At 31.2% G+C, this 17,668-nt stretch overlaps 1 protein-coding gene across 1 annotated transcript in view; it reads left to right on the top strand.

Moving 5' to 3' along the window:
• The first annotated feature begins 324 nt into the window (after nucleotides 1–324).
• LOC107438937 (fatty-acid amide hydrolase 2-A) overlaps nucleotides 325–17,668 on the top strand; it is a 140,307-nt gene continuing 122,963 nt past the window's right edge. Inside the window, exon 1 of the mRNA XM_071185622.1 lies at nucleotides 325–606. Coding sequence (XP_071041723.1) covers nucleotides 601–606 — 6 coding nt within the window. The 5' untranslated portion in view covers nucleotides 325–600. The remainder of the gene's footprint in view (nucleotides 607–17,668) is intronic.

Here is a 17,668-nt window from a genome sequence, read left to right as displayed (position 1 = left end):
GGAATATTCATACCACATCGAAGTACACGAAATAGTAGCTGATTATGTTTAAGATTGCAATAAACAATTACCGACTCATGGTGACATTAAGTTATCATTGGACCAAGAAAGAGATTTCGTTCTTTAGTTACTTTATTAATATTTTTTTTGAAAAAAAGAAGATGGAGAAACGTTTCATGAAAAAAAGAAACAAAAAGAATGTAGGACAGAGGTCACAGTGATTATGGGATCTACAGACATCACGTGTTCTGTGTCAAAACTTTGTTTTTTATAAAACGCATAAAAAAAAAGAACATTTTTAACATTTATTGAAGCGTATTTATTAAGTTGAATGAAATAACCGAAGGATCGACAACAGAGTGGCGAAATAATAAACCAATTGGGAGTAAAACACTTATTGTGATTGCTTTTATTTGATTTGTAGCTATTTTTGGCACAGAAAAATGTGCGTGTCCTATTTCTTTGTCAAATAAAAATCTCAAACATAACCACCAGTATCAGCTAGGTCACATCGATGACAAGTGGTGCAGAAAAACACGCTGAAAAAATTATCTTCTAAGATTTCTTCGAATAAGGATTTTATTCCCTACTCGGAAAAACATGGCGGTAAGTGTGGATAATTTCATTTTTGTAATGTTTATTAATCTCAAACAATTGAATTATTTTGGAAAGAAACTTGTTTTATAGAAATAATTCTGGATGTTAAAGAAATTAAAATTAATACATGCCGTATGAACACTGTTTTGGAAATTAGGCAAATCTATAGGCTTTGTGTTTAAAACTGACAAATTACAACCAATTAATGTTCGAATTCAAACTTCAGGACAGGACTAAAAGTTCTGTTCTGTTCAGTCTAGCTAGGCTCCTGAGGCCAATAATGGCCCTTTAAGGACTGAAAGTATATATCATGTATATAATATATACATCAAGATGGAAAAGAGTCAAAACTAGTAACAAATAAATGTCATTTTTAGCTTTCCTTCAGGAATAATAAAATATCCATAACTGCCAAACTTTTTAAACGGATACAATTTATATATTGAATTGACTCTCCCCCGTGAAACAATTAATAGTAATGAATTGTTTAATGTTAAGAATAGATTTACTCCTCCAAAAAATTATCTATTATTGAAGTAGTTCTACTACTAGTGTTTTCTCTTTTCCGTCTCGCTTTCAGTCCCACTTCAGGATTCAGCACCAGGAAAATGTTAAGAAGTGGTAGTAATATTAAGAGGAAAAGTTGTATTTTAATCTGTTACTAACTCCCAAAATAGTTTAACTCTTTGCACAGTTGGGAAGTAGATGTTACCACAAAGAAATAAAAAAATTTTAAATCTTATTTTTTTGTGTTACATTCCTTCATGAAAATTTTTATTGTATAAAAATCAATGAATAATATATTTTAAATAGTTTAGTGCATTGTTTTTGAACCGAAAATGCTATTTACGGGTCCGAAAAAGGGATCTATATCTGGTATACTTTTTGTTTGTAAAAAGAAATACGCAGCTAAGCTTTCCTACCTGTCTAACATATTTCCACTTATAAATGAACTAAATCGAAGCCTACAAGGAAAAATAATAACCTTTTTCAACTTATAGAATAAGATTGATGCTTTCAAGTAAAAAAATTAAAGTTCTGTATGCAAGAGAATAAATTTGAAATATTTTCTTCTTTCGGTGAATTTATAAATGCCGTAGACATTAATATGAAATTTTGGAGTATAATTTTGGAGCATTTAAATGATTTTACTTTGAATTTTAATCAATATCCTTCAGAAGAGGATGTGCGTGTAAGGAAATTGTGAATAATAAATCCATATAATGAAAACAAAATAACAATCTTACTTCCACAAAAGAACTTAATTCATTACATATGAAGATCAATATCATCAACAATATAACAATTGTAATTTTTTAATGTAACAGTATTACAAAATAACAATATTACTACCACAAAAGAAGAATCATATTTATATGAACTACATTAATTCTATATAAATTAATGTAGTTCAATGTTATCAACAACATAACAATTGCAATCAGCAATAATCAATCTATCAATGTTATCAACTATATAGCAATTGCTATTTTATAATAATACAATATTACGAAATAACAATCTTACTATCACAAAAGAATTTAGTTCAATATAAATGAAGATAAATCAATATTAATTGTATTGGAATTTTAAGATAGTATTAAACTATCTTCAGATTTAGGATAAAATTCACAATTCAATAGTATAAACATTAAACATACCTCACTTCTGGATAAAAAAAAATTATAAAAGAATGTCCCCATCTTTTTGAAAATCAATTAAAAATTTTTATTGCTTTTTTCAACTTATTTATGCAAAACTACATTTTCGATTACGAGTGTTATTAAAACAAAACATCGAAATTGACCCAATCTTGTACTGCTTTACGTGTAGCCATAAGTGATGACATGTTAGTCAGCAATAAACCAGAACAGCAATCACATTAAATTTAGTTATTTATTTTTTGAATGTTTGCCATTCCCATTTTGTTTATTTCGTATTTACTTGCATTATTTTACTACCTAGACATGATTATATAATTTGGTTTCGCTATTATGTTACTTAAATAACAAAATTAATATTTTTGTATTAGAATTAATATAAATTTTATTTATATATATATTGTTTTAGTTCAAAATATTTTTCATATTTTAGAGAGTATGAGAATGTTTAAAAACAAACAGGTCAAAAATTGCTTAGATACCAAATTTTTCATATGTTAAAAATATGTTTATAGTCTAAATTACTCACCTTACCGGTCTGCGATAAAGCACTGTTACAGGTCTTTCGAGTAAATAGAGTTAAGAAACACTTGCAAACAATTTAAAGTACTTGTAACGCAATGGGTAAATATCTTTAAGAAAAATATCTAAATTCTAGAGTATACACATTTAAAATTTTAATTCTTAAGGGAAAGCTAAATCTCTCGCCTTCTTTATAAAAAAAATTGATACTAGTTATCAACTTCTCTGTATATCTGCGTACAAATTCCTTATAATTTGGTTCTAAAGCAAATTACAACCTTGAATGTAACTTTTCATTGAAATATTTACATTTCCCTCATTTTATTTAGATATTAAATCACTTGTGTTTATCTTAAACGCACGGATAATTTTTAAATACAAAAGTGCTTCAATGTTGAGATTTATTTTGAAAAAACAAGAAAATTCCCTTTTTCATAATATGTTAATAATATAAATGTTTATATTTTGACCGGAAGTCAAAGTTGAGAGCTTTTTTAAATATACGTGCTACTAAGTACCACAAGTTATCAATGATATTTCTTCCTTAACAGAAAGAAATATCATTGAATAAAAAATTTGATCTGTACAAGTGTGTGCTACAACTTTTTTTTCATGAAAACGTTAATTGTAAGAAAAGTTCACATAAAGTTTGACTACTTTAAAATTTAATAAATAAAAATAAATTAAAATATGGAAACTTTGGCTCATAACTAATTGTGGACCAGCTGAGATAAGTGAAATTTTTCGAATTAACATCAAATTATTTATTAACCCATTAGCCATGGCTTCCAATTCTTTTGAATTTTCCAAAGAAAAAACTTTTTACTCATAAAAAAATAGCATTTTCAATTAGCCTATTCTATTGAATTCTTGGATTTAGAAGTTTAAAATTTAGAATTGTTCTAACCACCTTAACATGTAAATAAATTAACGATAAATATAAATGCACGATATTCATACGATAGTGTGTTTTATAGCCCTGATAAAATATAAACAAATTTATGATTATAACTGCAAAACGATTTTTACAGTAATTCTTTCCGGTGCAGTGTAGCCACTCTGGCAACACCAATTCAACAAATATGACGAACCCCTAGAAATGTGTATTAATTGTTATTAAACGTTTAGCAAACACTGCTCTTTAAACATCAAAGAGTGTAAAAAATAGTCCTTTAGTGACAACGCCACTTAGGTAGATTCATTCCGTCTTTAATTTTATTTTTTGGAGATGATCCTCGTTCTAACATCTTCTCTTATCTCAAGGACATAGGTTTCTATTCATTAATCTAGTTTTTCAACTTCATTTAAACTGTTATTTATAAGCCTAGTTTTAGGGGCGATATAGCCACAACTGGTATCTTTCGCCAATAACTCCAAACAAACTAATAAACTAATGTCCTGCCTGGCTAAAAGTTTCAAACGAAATTTACTGGAAAAGGTAAACACTTGGAAAAATCGTACTTGAGGAGTTCAAAGTTGACAAATATGCCCCGCCTGTCGAAGGGCTGCAAATTTATATATTCGTATATTGGTATGAAAAGTATGTTTGCTAAAGAAAATATGGATGCAAGCGTTAAAATTCGTTTTGTTTTTCTTCGTATTAGCTAGCACTAAAAATAAGAGGACGAAAATTGCATTCGCAATAATTTCAGGAAGAGGAAATGAAATTTAAATTATTCTTCCATATATGGTTTATTATCAGTCCATTTCAGAAAGATATAATAAATTGATAATTACAACATAATATAAATGACAATGAATTTAATGTAGTTTTCAAGTAAGATCTGGTTACTAATACACTCAAAAATTCCTATCACTTTTATCAAAAACTTATAACCAGTTTTTAATTTGGCTCCTTCCGTTCGGTTTAGTGATAAAACGGTAATAAATAGGTTTATTATTTCATGCGTTATTGTCATATCTTCCAACATTTGAGGTTTGTTAAAAATATTTTTTTCTGCTGTAGTAAACTAAAGCAGAATCTTTTAAAGCTCATAGAATTTTTTTTTTTTTAAAAAAATACTTTTTCAGAATTTCTGATTTTGTTCCTTCAACTCGGTACCTGGTTTCGTTTGTAGACCTATTACCATCCATCGCGGATTTTTAACATTGTAGTGACATCTAGATAATCTCTCAACGTTAGCGCTAAGAATCGAAATTTCTTCACGCAATGATTGAAGAGTTAAATTATCCTGATAATTTTTAGCTTCAGATACCAATTATATTTCACATATCTTGTCGGCAATTGAAGCTAGATCATTATTTGGATCTTTACACACAGATAAAATTTGCTGCACATGAACTGGCAAACACTGTTGCCATAAAGTTCGCAATATCGCTGTTAAGCTTTTGGCAAGAGAGATTTTGCATCTCTAACAGAAGCTGTGACCGTCGTTTATCACCTAACTGCGAATCTTGCAGCAGCAATTTTAACAAAGCAGATTCTGATTGAGAAAAGGCTTCAATAATTTTGGATTTTAAGCTCTAATATGCATTAGATTTGGGAGGGTTACGAATTATATCTCGAATCGAAGAATCACGTCCGGGTCACCATTATGTAGAAACTAAAATAACGTTCTCAGATTTTCGGGAACCAAAGACAATATGAATACCTCATAGGATAAAAATAAAATATTTATTTTCCGGAAAAAAGATACAGTCACAAAACTGAGTGACTAACTTAAAATAAATTGAAATACAAAAGTATATAACACACAGAGTAGCAGTAGTAGTAAATACTTTGTGGTTTTACAGAGTTTTTGTATGCTGGGAAAAGTGCGCTATATCAAAAATGACATCTGTATCTTGCAGTCGGTTACAGCTAATTTCCGAGAGCAGAAAGAAAATCAGGATGTGCTCGATGACAGGTTGCAGGTTCGGTATTCCCTTCGATTTATCGAACTCTACAATCACTTAATAGCACTAGCTGGCAACCTAGCTGTATTTTTCCCTATTTTTTCAGATGGCATGACGAATAATTGTGATTTCTAGGCATTAACTCGGAATTTCCTATTTAAGCACCAGACTTCGATGCTCTTAATTTTTCCTATTAATTTTAGATGAAAATATTGGGGACTTTTCGATTCGACAATTTTACAACAGCGATCAGCGTATTGCGCAATTATACTGTTGAAATCTTCTCTATCTATAGGAAGATCCAATGTTAAGAGGACATAAAGAGTAGAACCTAGTATACTTCATTAAGGTCCCCCCGATAAAATGTATCTGTTTTTAATATATCTTATTATTATTTGAAAACTCAAGCTGCTTTACCTTTCCAATTTAATATTCAGAGAATAAATCCTCGCTGAGATTCTCAAACATAAATAATTTAAGCGATTGGATTGCTGAAGAGGGAAGTTTTCGCTATCTTCGTAGTCTGTTAGCTATTTTGATCACAGCTTTTTTCTTTTAGTTTTTATTTACTGAGGTTGGTGGTGAGCTTACTCTAAAGTCAAAGTATCAAGCTGTTCTTAAGCTAAAACGATAAGTAACAGAAGGAATATCCGTTTGGTTTAAACACAATATATACTGCAACTTTTTTTATAATGGGACTTTTCGCATAACATTTTTGGGAAATAATTAATTGCTTAAAAATCTATAATTGATAAGTTCACTGGTTGCAGCTAAATAAATTAATTTACTAAATCTTCAGAACAGAAACATAAAAAAATTCCGATATTGACCTTTGACTTTTCGTATTTGACGTCACAATTTCAAAAAATAAGACTTAAAAAAATTATATTCTTAACTTTTATATGGACCTGACTTTAATAAAACGGTTGTTTTTTTTTACCTTAAAAAAAAACTTGAAGTAATTGTAGAAGTTTATTTATAGGATATTTATTGCAATTTTGTGTTACATAATGATAATCATTTCTCAAACACTCCTTCTGTTTTCTGCATTGGGGATGCATGCATTTCTGAAAAAGCGGCAATAAAAAATTTACTATAAAGAGAAGAAGCAAAAGAAGGTTCCAATTGATGCTTTTCATGTACATAATGATATAAGCGTTTTAAGACGTGGAATGTTTTTTAAACAGGCAGGTATAATTAAGTTTCTTTATATAAGATATTTTCACTTAGGCCTTCATTGAAATTGTATAGCACGAATTAAATTTATTTTTTAATTGTTGAAATAAATATTGTTGCTATTTATACATTATATTTAGTTCTAATAACATATTAATCAATTTTTTTTATCGAGGTACTTTTTTTCTCTCCTTAATCTCAGCTTAAGACACTGCGCTTTGCATACAGGATGGTTATAACTGAAGTTACTTAAGAAAAGAGTTAGTATTCGTTGAAATTTATGTCGTTAAAACTTAGTATACTCTATGTATGAAATATGAGAAAGGAAATCTGCAATAAAAATGAAGTTAAAACTACGATCACCAAGTGAACCAAAAAAACACGGACACAAAATTAAAAATAAAAATTATGGACTTGAAACTTTATTTAATCAAAACAAATGCACTTTTATAATTTTTATTAAAAAAAACCACACAGAATTAAAAAAATGTGTATAGACTTAAAACTTTATTTCATCAAAGCATGCATTTTTATAATTCACCTCCTTACTTAATATTCCCAAATAATGGATTCATGGGTTCAACCAAATAATGGATTTAGTAGTGCGTTCAATGGTTGCGAAATACTTTTGAATTTTCAAACTTAAAATGAAAGCTAATGAAAGGAAAAGCTTGCAACTTTTATACACCGAATAGCCATTACATTATGACCACCCTGCTAATAACATGTAGGACCACCCTTAGCCCTCGAAACTGCTAGCAACCGCCGTGGGATTGATTCCACAAGGTGCTGATAGGTAGTCTAAGGTATATGGTACCAAGCGCTTACCAACTGGTCCTGCAATTCCCTCACATTGCGAGGGGGTAGCGTGGCAGTACGAATTTGGTTTTCCAAGTAGGACCACAAATGCTCTATTGGATTAAGGTCATGTGAATTTGGGGACCAAGACATGACTTGAAGGTCACTGAAATGTTCCTCGACGATTCGACCCCTATGACATGGTGCGTTATCCTGTTGATAAACACCATACCCCGCAGGAAAAACTGTTGCCATGAATGGATGAATCTGGTCTGCAACTATGTTCAAGTAGCTTACAGACGTCAAGGATTGTTCTATGAGGATTATGGGTCCTAATGTGCCCCATGAAAACATTGTTTCTGAAGAATCCATGAAGACCTGGGCGAGCCCATTGTAATAGATGGAGGGTAGTCATAATGTAATGGCTCTTCGGTGTATATTACAATATTAAAAGTTACATTTTTTTTTAATTTTTAAAGAACCGCACAAATCTTGCTTTAACTTCAAGGGAAGATAGCACGATAGGGCTTTTTGCTCCTCGAAAAAAGAGAAAAAGCTTGTAATAAAAATAATTCATATCTATCGGTTATAGGGAGGAGTAAAGAACCCTCATTGCAAAGACTTATTTGATTCTGAAAGTGAGCCACCCTTTCTTTTCACAAGTACATTCTAACAAAGACACATTGACACATTTTCAGTCTTATTCGTAAAGACTTATTTTTCACGAAAATTAATAGAGTGATATACACACAAACTGTCCATTTTATTGTTACAGATCAAGGGTTTCAAACTGGCTGCCCGCGGGCCGCATTCCGCCCTCGAAACCTTTTTTGCGGCTCGTGAACTAAAATATATTAGTTGTCATTTTTTTTCGGACAATTTTCGTAAAAAATCTATATGGGTTTAAAATACTTTCATTTCGTTAAAAAAAAACTAATCTCTTCGTTTCTGTGAAATTTACCATACCAACGGTGAAAAAAAATTTATTTCTCAGGTTTTGCATCCAGGAAAATATTTATTCAAATAAAAAAATAATCGTGCACTTGCTCTTTTATATTTCGTTTTTTTTGTATTTTGTGAATATAATTTAGCATGTGCGTATCAGAAATTTTCTCGAAGAAATTCTTCGATTTAACTTTTTGAAACCACTAACTTTGGACGAAATTATTTACATTTGTATATTTTAAAACGCACAAAGGAGGTAATAAATATCATATTTATTTAAATTCTTTGAATCGAATAGGGCGTGAGCGGAAAAGAAGAAAAAATTAATTTCAGATGCTCGAGAATATTTTTTCTTTTCTGCTATAAATCCTAATAGGTCTGGAAAAAAATGTTAATTTATCACAGAATTAAATTTAAAAGAAGAAAAAAAATCTTGTCACTAAGTTTCTGATTAAGAGAAGGTTCAAAATGATACGTAACAAAATTATTTGCAATGCTTGTTATTTTGCTTTTTAATATTAAAAATACTTTATATTTAAAAGCAAAATATAATCCTTATTTTATTAAGTTTCCATTCGAATGCAAGTACAGCTGACAAACCTTAATTCTCTCACTGAAAATTTTGTGTGCTACTATATAAGTTTTAATACCAACCTTTTCAAAATTTTATATCTTAACAATTTTATATCTGTTGCACATTAATTGTTTAATACATAGGTGCACATTAAAGTTATTGTAGCCAGAATTTTTCAATATGCAATTAAATATTTTAAAAAATCTACTTCTTATTTTAATTCGTAATTCAATACTTTTGTTTTGTACAACTTGATAAATATCTGACAGTAATATTTAATGTTCCTTCTAACATAAAAAGAGTCCCATAGAAAATTTTGATAAAGTTGCGGCCCGCCATTTGACCAATGTTTTTAATTGTGGCCCCCGGCCTCATGTAAGTTGGAAACCCCTGTTATAGATAAACTGAAATGAATAAAGTATAAAAACTTTCCTGGTTTTAATTTTTTTTCTTGGATTACTGTTTTTTGTTAAACACCATTTTTTATATTTTAGGCGTATGTCCATCACTGTAAATATGAACTAATTTTATGGCAGATTTCTTTTTTGCCATGGTCATACACAAAAATTCATCGACGTCTGTCTACCAGAACGGATCATACTACAGCCACCTTATACGCCTTATGTCAGTTCCCAAATATTAAATTTTATAAATAGAGGAAAAATATTGAAATAGTTATCGAAATTAATATAATTAGAGGAATACGTGGCTGGCCTAGGAGCAGCTTTATTGGGAGCAAGACAGGCCAATATTAATTTTATCGTTTATGTTGTTTGGATTTAATATAATAATATTCTACGTCCAGATATTTTAACAAAAGATTTTTATTTATCGCTTTTCTGCAACTCCTGCATTCCATCATTTTTTAGTTGTCATCGCCACCAACGTTGCCACAACCCACAACACTAATCAAAACATACTTATGCGCTACAGAGTAAGCTATAAGCCACAACAGTACTCCCTTCCCAGTAACTAAGTTACGGTACAGTATCGTATAAGCATGAGCATGGTATTTACCAGTTACTTAAACTCAAATATTTTAAGACTGACTATTAATAAAAAATATTATAGATATATATTTATAAGTTCTAATCTCGAAATCGCACAGGAACTTTAATTGTTCGTCCTATACGTGAATGTTTTTCTGGAAGTTTTTGATTTCAGGAGGTAAGTCTGGTGGAGGTTCGGCAGGTTGTCTTATTGTCTTTGTAGATTGTCCTGTAGTAACGTCTGGTATTTGCAAGAAATATGCAGGTTTTAATCTATCAACAGACACTGTAACGTCTCTGTTTTTGATTTTTACAGTAAAATATTTTTCTTTTTTGTCAATGACTTGAAAAGGACCATCATATGGAGGTTCCAGTTGCTTTTTAACTCTGTCTTTGCGAATAAACACATGAGATGCTGTTTTTAAATCTTTAGGGACAAATATTTTCTGGACATATTTATTTGACACTGTTCTTGGTCCCATTTCTTCCATAGTTTTTTTAAGCTGCCCGACAAAACCATCAGGTGTGGTTGGAGTTATGTTCTCTTGGAAAAATTCTCCAGGTAATCGTATATTTTGTCCATAGACCATTTGAGCAATGGTGTATGCCGCATCTTTTTGCATAGCTGTGCGTAATCCAAGAAGAACAGTTGGAAGTGTTTCACTCCAGGCTAGGTTATTGTGTGCCATTAACGCTGTCTTAATAGACCTGTGGAGGCGTTCGACCTTCCCATTAGCCTGTGGATGATAAGCAGTTGTATGCTGTAATTTTATTCCACACATTTTTGATAAGGCGGTGAACAACTCAGAACTAAATTGCGCTCCACGATCTGTAACAAGACGACATGGGGTACCAAATCTTGAAATCCAATTAGAATAAAACGCTTTGGCAACTGTTTCTGCTGACATGTTGTTTAACGGAATTACTTCCATCCAGTTAGAGTACCGGTCAATACAAGTAAGACAGTAAATATTTCCATTTGATGGTGGTAGGGGTCCAATGAGATCAATATGGACGTCACTAAACCTTTCTGAAGGAAGTTGGAATTCACCGAAACTTGATTTGGTGTGTCGATTTACTTTATTCTTTTGGCAAGCCATGCAAGATCGAGTCCAAAGCTGCACATCTTTACGGATATTTGGCCAGATAAATTTTGACGTTAAGAGCTTTACAGATGATTTAATGCCAGGATGGGATACGCCATGCATTTGCTGAAATATTTTCATGCGATACATTTCAGGAATATACGGTCTAATGCTATTCGTTGAAGTTTCACACCACAAAGACTTTCCAGAAGGTAGCGGATACTGCTTGAAGTTCAGGGAAGTTGGTGATGTCCTTAAATTTTGAAATTCTTTATCCATATTTTGTTCAATTGCTATTTTATCGTAGTCAATCAAAGAAATTTCGTCAATTCTAGATAAAGTATCTGCAACGATGTTGTCTCGACCTTCAATGTGTTGTATATCAGTTGAAAATTCTGAAATGTATTGTAAATGTCTAAGTTGACGAGGTGATGCTTTTTCTGGTTTTTGTTTAAATGCAAAAATTATGGGTTTATGGTCTGTGAATATTTTAAATGTTCTTCCTTCCAGTAAATATCTGAAGTGTTTGATGGAGAGATAAATTCCTAGCAGTTCTCTATCGTAAGTGCTGTAATGCTTTTGCGCTTCGTTTAATTTTTTAGAGTAAAATGCGATAGGTTTCCATCCATTGTCTTCAAATTGTTGAATTACTGCTCCGATTGCCGAATCTGAAGCATCCGTATATAGTGACAGAGGTAGTTCAGAATTCGGAAATGTTAAGAGTGTTATATTGACCAAATCATCTTTGCATCGTTGAAACTGTTCTTTCGCCTCATCCGTCCATTGAATTTTTCGTTTGTCTTTTTTTCGTGCTCCTTTAAGGTAATCATGAAGGAGAGATTGATTTTTTGATGCATTCCTTAAATATCGACGATAAAAATTAATTATGCCTAAAAATGTTCTGAGTTCGTGAATGGTCTTCGGAAGTTTGTAATTAATAATAGTTTGAACTTTGTCCGGTAACGGTCGTGAGCCTTGCGGAGTAATTAAATAACCCAAGAATTCTATTTCTTCCTTTCCAAAGATAGATTTGGAAACGTTAATACGAAGTCCATAATCATTCAATCTTTCAAACACTAATTTTAAGTGAGTTTTGTGTTGTTCCTCACTAGAAGATGCGATTAGAATATCATCTAGGTAGGGAAAAACAAAATTAAGACCAGAAAGAACCTTATTTACAAATCTTTGAAAAGTTGCTGGTGCATTCCTCAAGCCAAAGCTCATCACATTGAATTCGTACAACCCAAATGGAGTAATAATTAGAGTTTTACATCTGTCTTCTTCGGCTATAGGCACTTGGTAATAAGCTTTAAATAAATCAATTTTGGAATATACATTTGTATCTTTTAAAATGTGATGAAAATCCTCAATCCTAGGAATGGGGTATTGATCAGGAACTGTTCTAGCATTTAGCTGTCTGTAATCTCCACATGGGCGAAGAGTACCATCTTTTTTCAAAACCACATGCAATGGACTTGCCCATTGTGAACTGGAGGGTTTTATTATGTTATTATCCAACATGAATTGGAACTCTTGCTTTACTATTGCCAGCCTTTGATGATCTAGCTGTCGTGCTTTAGAATTTACTGGTGGACCATTTGTTTCGATGTGATGTTGAACATTATGTTTTACTCCTGATACGAACAAATTTGGTTTGCATAAATCTGAATATTGTTTTAGTAGAGTATGAAATTTCGTCGAACTATTTACTGTAACGATATTATTGTTTTCGCTGAGGCCAACTTCGCCAGTTACCTTTAGTTGAGTTATTCCATCAATCAGTTTCTTGTTATGCAAATCAATTACTAATTTAAATTTGTTAAGGAAATCAGCTCCTAAAATACCTTTATTAATTTTGGCTACTATAAAAGGAAATTGAAATTCTCGCCTAAGTCCTAAATCAAGGGATAACATTTTTATACCATATGTTTCAATTTCGGTACCATTTGCTGCATACAATTTGTAATCCATGGATTGTTTATCTTTAGTTGACGCAGGTAAAATGCTAACATCTGCCCCACTGTCCACTAAGAAACGCACTTTCGATTTTTTATCTCTTATAAATAAACGAAATTGGCGACAATCAGGAATATTATTAACAGGAGAGCTTGTCGCATTCTCTACTGCACATCGGCGTTTCCCTGATTGGATGACCTATCAGTTGACCAACTACACGGCTGAGTACACTTATCCTTATGGCATTTGTTACCGAAACGAAAATGATAGAAGCAGTATTTCCCTCTAGGATTAAATTTTCCTTTAGAAGTACTTCGAGGTCGTCTGCGGCACTGAGAATCGTTCCTTAAACGTGGTCTCGATATATGATCAATAGTCATTTCAGCAATTCGCTGTTCAACGGATTGGATTTTCATTAATAGTTCTTTATTCGAGGAATTATCAGCTGATACGCCAAAAAGCTCATTAGAAGGTGTCATGTCTGAAATCTTGTCAGCCATGATCGCCAATTTGGGTAATTCTTCGTCACTAACAAGTACTATATTACGCATAGAATCTGGCAGTTTTTCTAACCATAATGTTTTGATTAGGAGTAAAACACGTCCGGGTCACCAGTTATTGGGAGCAAGACAGGCCAATATTAATTGTATCGCTTATGTTGTTTGGATTTAATATAATAATATTCTACGTCCAGATATTTTTACAAAAGATTTTTATTTATCGCTTTTCTGCTACTCCTGCATTCCATCATTTTTTAGTTGTCATCGCAACCAACGTTGCCACAACCCACAACACTAATCAAAACATACTTTTGCGCTACAGAGTAAGTTATAAGCCACAACAGCTTCCGCAATTTCTTTTTGATACCTTCGTGACCAGCGCTCGCTTTATTCTCTTACCAGATGCTTGATAAACATAGAATTCTACTATTCCTGTCTAAACAATACGCTCGTACATAAACTGAAACTGTTTGTCATTTCGGCATTAATCGGACATCAAAACTTATTCTTAGGTTATGAAAGTAGTAATAAGACAACAAACTTATACTTAGTTTATGAAAGCATTGATACGACAGCAAACTTATACTTAGATTATGAAAGCAGTAATACGAGAGTAAACTTACACTTAGGATATGAAAGTAGTAATACGACATCAAAATCATACTTAGGTTATGAGAGTAGTTATACACTTAATAGTTACAATTCATAAATTAATGTCAGAATTTCATAAATGTGCAGGGGAGAGAGGGGTCAATTGTAACAGGGTACGATTGTAACAGAGCAAAAATTTAGAGTGTCGGGTTCTAGATTTGGTTCCTAGGTGGCGCACAAGGTGTATTACTACACGCTACGTAAATACTTTTTTTGATATTAGAATATTATATTGTAACAAAGTAATTTTATTTAAACAAATAAAAATTATTAACCGAATATGTAAGTGGACACCTTAATTAACATTTCAAAAAAAAAGATTAGTTTTGTTAATTAACTAGCATTGCTTTTAACAAATGAAGCTGAAATGGCGTCTTGGGATCAATTGTAACAATAAGTAAAGGGACGATTGTAACAGCTGAAAATAAATAATCTTATGTTTACAAAGCATTACTTAACTCTTTAAGAACCACAAATTGTTTCCTATATCATTTATATTATGTTGCATGTGCATTATTTTATTTGTCACGTTTCACAGCATAAATTAAAATTTTTTAACCCCTTAAAGTTAAAAGTTTAACCTTTTAGGTCTCTGCTTATTATTATTTTTACTCCTTAAATATCACTACTATTTTGATCAATGAAAAAATATATCACAACTATGATAATATGTATAATTAACTATGTTTTAGTTGAATTTATGAACTGTTACAATTGACCCCGTAAGTGGGGACAATTGTAACAAGTGCACGACTGTCAAAAATTGTTAATAACTAATACAATAACATTTAAAATAAGGAATTTTTTTTTTTTTTTTTGTAGAGATTAGTCTACTTTACTCGTCTGTCAATTAATATATCTAATAATATATCGGATTTTTTGTTAGTTAAAAATAGTTAAGTAAAAAATCTTACAATTGACCCCACTCTCCCCTACTGTTAAGCATTTAGCGTAAAATTTTATTTTTGCATTTATATTGACACTAAAATTTAAGCTTCCTATTTATTTCTTGAATTTCGAAATTTACGATTACAGATAAATGGATTCATATTTATTAAAAGGTATAATAATAATACAATATTATTTTTGAACTCTGAACAAAATAAAACAGATATTTCTGTTGTGAATTGCAATTAAATTTTTAATTTTCTACCCCTGGGGAAAATCATTGTTGGAAAGGTTAAAAATTGGCAACTATGGCATTTGTCATTAAAACAAAAATACATTAAACTTGATAAATGAAGAAAATATAATTAATTTTTTTCTCTAAAAAAGTAATTAATTTCGAGATAGACTATAATAAATACCAATTAATGATTTGACGCTAACAACTTACACTTGCTATGAGTATTTATTGTCGTAGCAAGCGTGTAAACATTGCGTGTTGAATTTGCAGATAAGGCAAAAGCATTTGGAAAGACATTGATTTTAATTTATGTTTCTATGTTTATTTGTTTAAACGAAGGGAATATTGCAAGTAAAAAGAAATGTGTCATGTTTATTTCTTTTCTTAATTAAACATATTTCAATCATCTCTATTTTGTTATGGTTTTTGTTTGATTTGAAGAATCGGATTATATTGTCAATTTATTACCTGATTCTGGACTTAGTCCTTTAGGACATTGCATTCAAGCATATCACCTTCATTTTATAATAGACTCTTTTTTTTTCTATCTAGCGTCAAGAAAATGTCTTTTTTCTGGAACTACTTCAGATAATTACAAACATTATTACAAAAGGAAAAATTTTCCTTTCGTAAAACTGCTCAATTGGTTTATCGATCATCTCCATTGTATCTTGTATGGCCTGTATATATTTATTTGCCAACTTTCATATTTTTGATTACTTTTAAACAATACCACTTCCTGAATTGTGTAATTTCATATATCACTTTTTTATTACTGAGCTTATATTGAAAACTGAATGAAATCTTAATTAACCAATAACCTTCTGCTGAATATTTTTTATAATATTTTGAAGGTTTTAAAATTCAGGGGAATTGGTTTGGCACATATCAATAATGCTAAAACTGACCTTCTTCGATAAACATTTTTCTAAGAAACTACTTATGATATCACTCTGAATTTTATTTTATTTTTTGGATGTTTGAGATTATATAAGTTGCATGCCATGATAATGTTTTAGGGTTAAAAGGAATACTTTTTAAGTTATAAAAGATTTTTGATGAAGCCTTTTAAAAAATTAAAAGTTTTCAGTTCATAATTTTTTTTAAATAATTTCCGATATGCATTAACAGTTATCATAGTGTAAACATGTACACCGAAGAGCCATTACAATTATGGCCACCCTGCTAATAACATGTAGGACCGCCTTTAGCCCTCAAAACTGTTAGCACCCGCCGTTGCATTGATTCCACAAGGTGCTGATAGGTAGTCAGAGGAATCTGGTACCAAGCCCTCACCAACTGGTCCTGCAATTACCTCACTTTGCGAGGGGGTGGCGTGGAAGCACGAATTTGGTTTTCCAAGTAGGACCACAAATGCTCTATTGGATTAAGGTCAGGTGAATTTGGGGGCCAAGACATGACTTGAAAGTCACTGGAATGTTTCTGAACGATTCGACCCTTATGACATGGTGCATTATCCTGTTGATAAACACCATCCCCAGCAGGAAAAACTGTTGCCATGAATGGGTGAACCTGGTCTGCAACTATGTTCAAGTAGCTTACAGACTTCAGGGATTGTTCTATGAGAATTATGAGTCCTAATGTGCCCCATGAAAACATTGTTCCTGGGCGAGAAACCATGAAAACCTGGGGGAGCCTATTGTTATAGATGGAGGGTGGTTATAATGTAATGGCTCTTCGGTGAATATGTAAATAGTTTGTGAAAAAAAACTGAAGCAATATCTTGTTTAGATGTTGATAAGAGGTACATCTGAAAGTCCAGTTTTAGTATAATTGGTATATGCCTTTCCGACTCCCCTTGAGAAATTAAAACCATCAATATAACCCTTTATCCCTGAAAATCAGCACTAAGAACATGCAAAGTTTATAAAAAGAAGTGGAAATTAGTTTTCAATTAAAATGAAAAAAAATTATTCCACATTCCTATTTTGAAAGTACTCACAAACACAAAGAATTAATAGCAAATCAATCTTCAATTAGTAACAAAAGCAAAAAAATAATTGAAGAGGAAATTTTTTTTATTTTGATAAAATTGTTCCATTAGTTTATCGATTATTGCCGTTGAAACATTTATGGAATGTATATGTGTATCGTATTTGTAAACTTCTATATTTGTTTGTGGTTATGGCCTTCCAATGACGTCACTTTTGGGTAAAATACCGCTTCCTTAAAATGATATAGGAATTTTTCGTATTTTGAAACTCTAATATT

Source organism: Parasteatoda tepidariorum, chromosome 9, assembly GCF_043381705.1.
Source record: "Parasteatoda tepidariorum isolate YZ-2023 chromosome 9, CAS_Ptep_4.0, whole genome shotgun sequence".
In the NCBI taxonomy this organism is placed as follows: Eukaryota; Metazoa; Arthropoda; class Arachnida; order Araneae; family Theridiidae; genus Parasteatoda; species Parasteatoda tepidariorum.
Note: the sequence above shows the minus strand (reverse complement) of the source record. Positions and strands in the feature narration are given on the sequence as shown.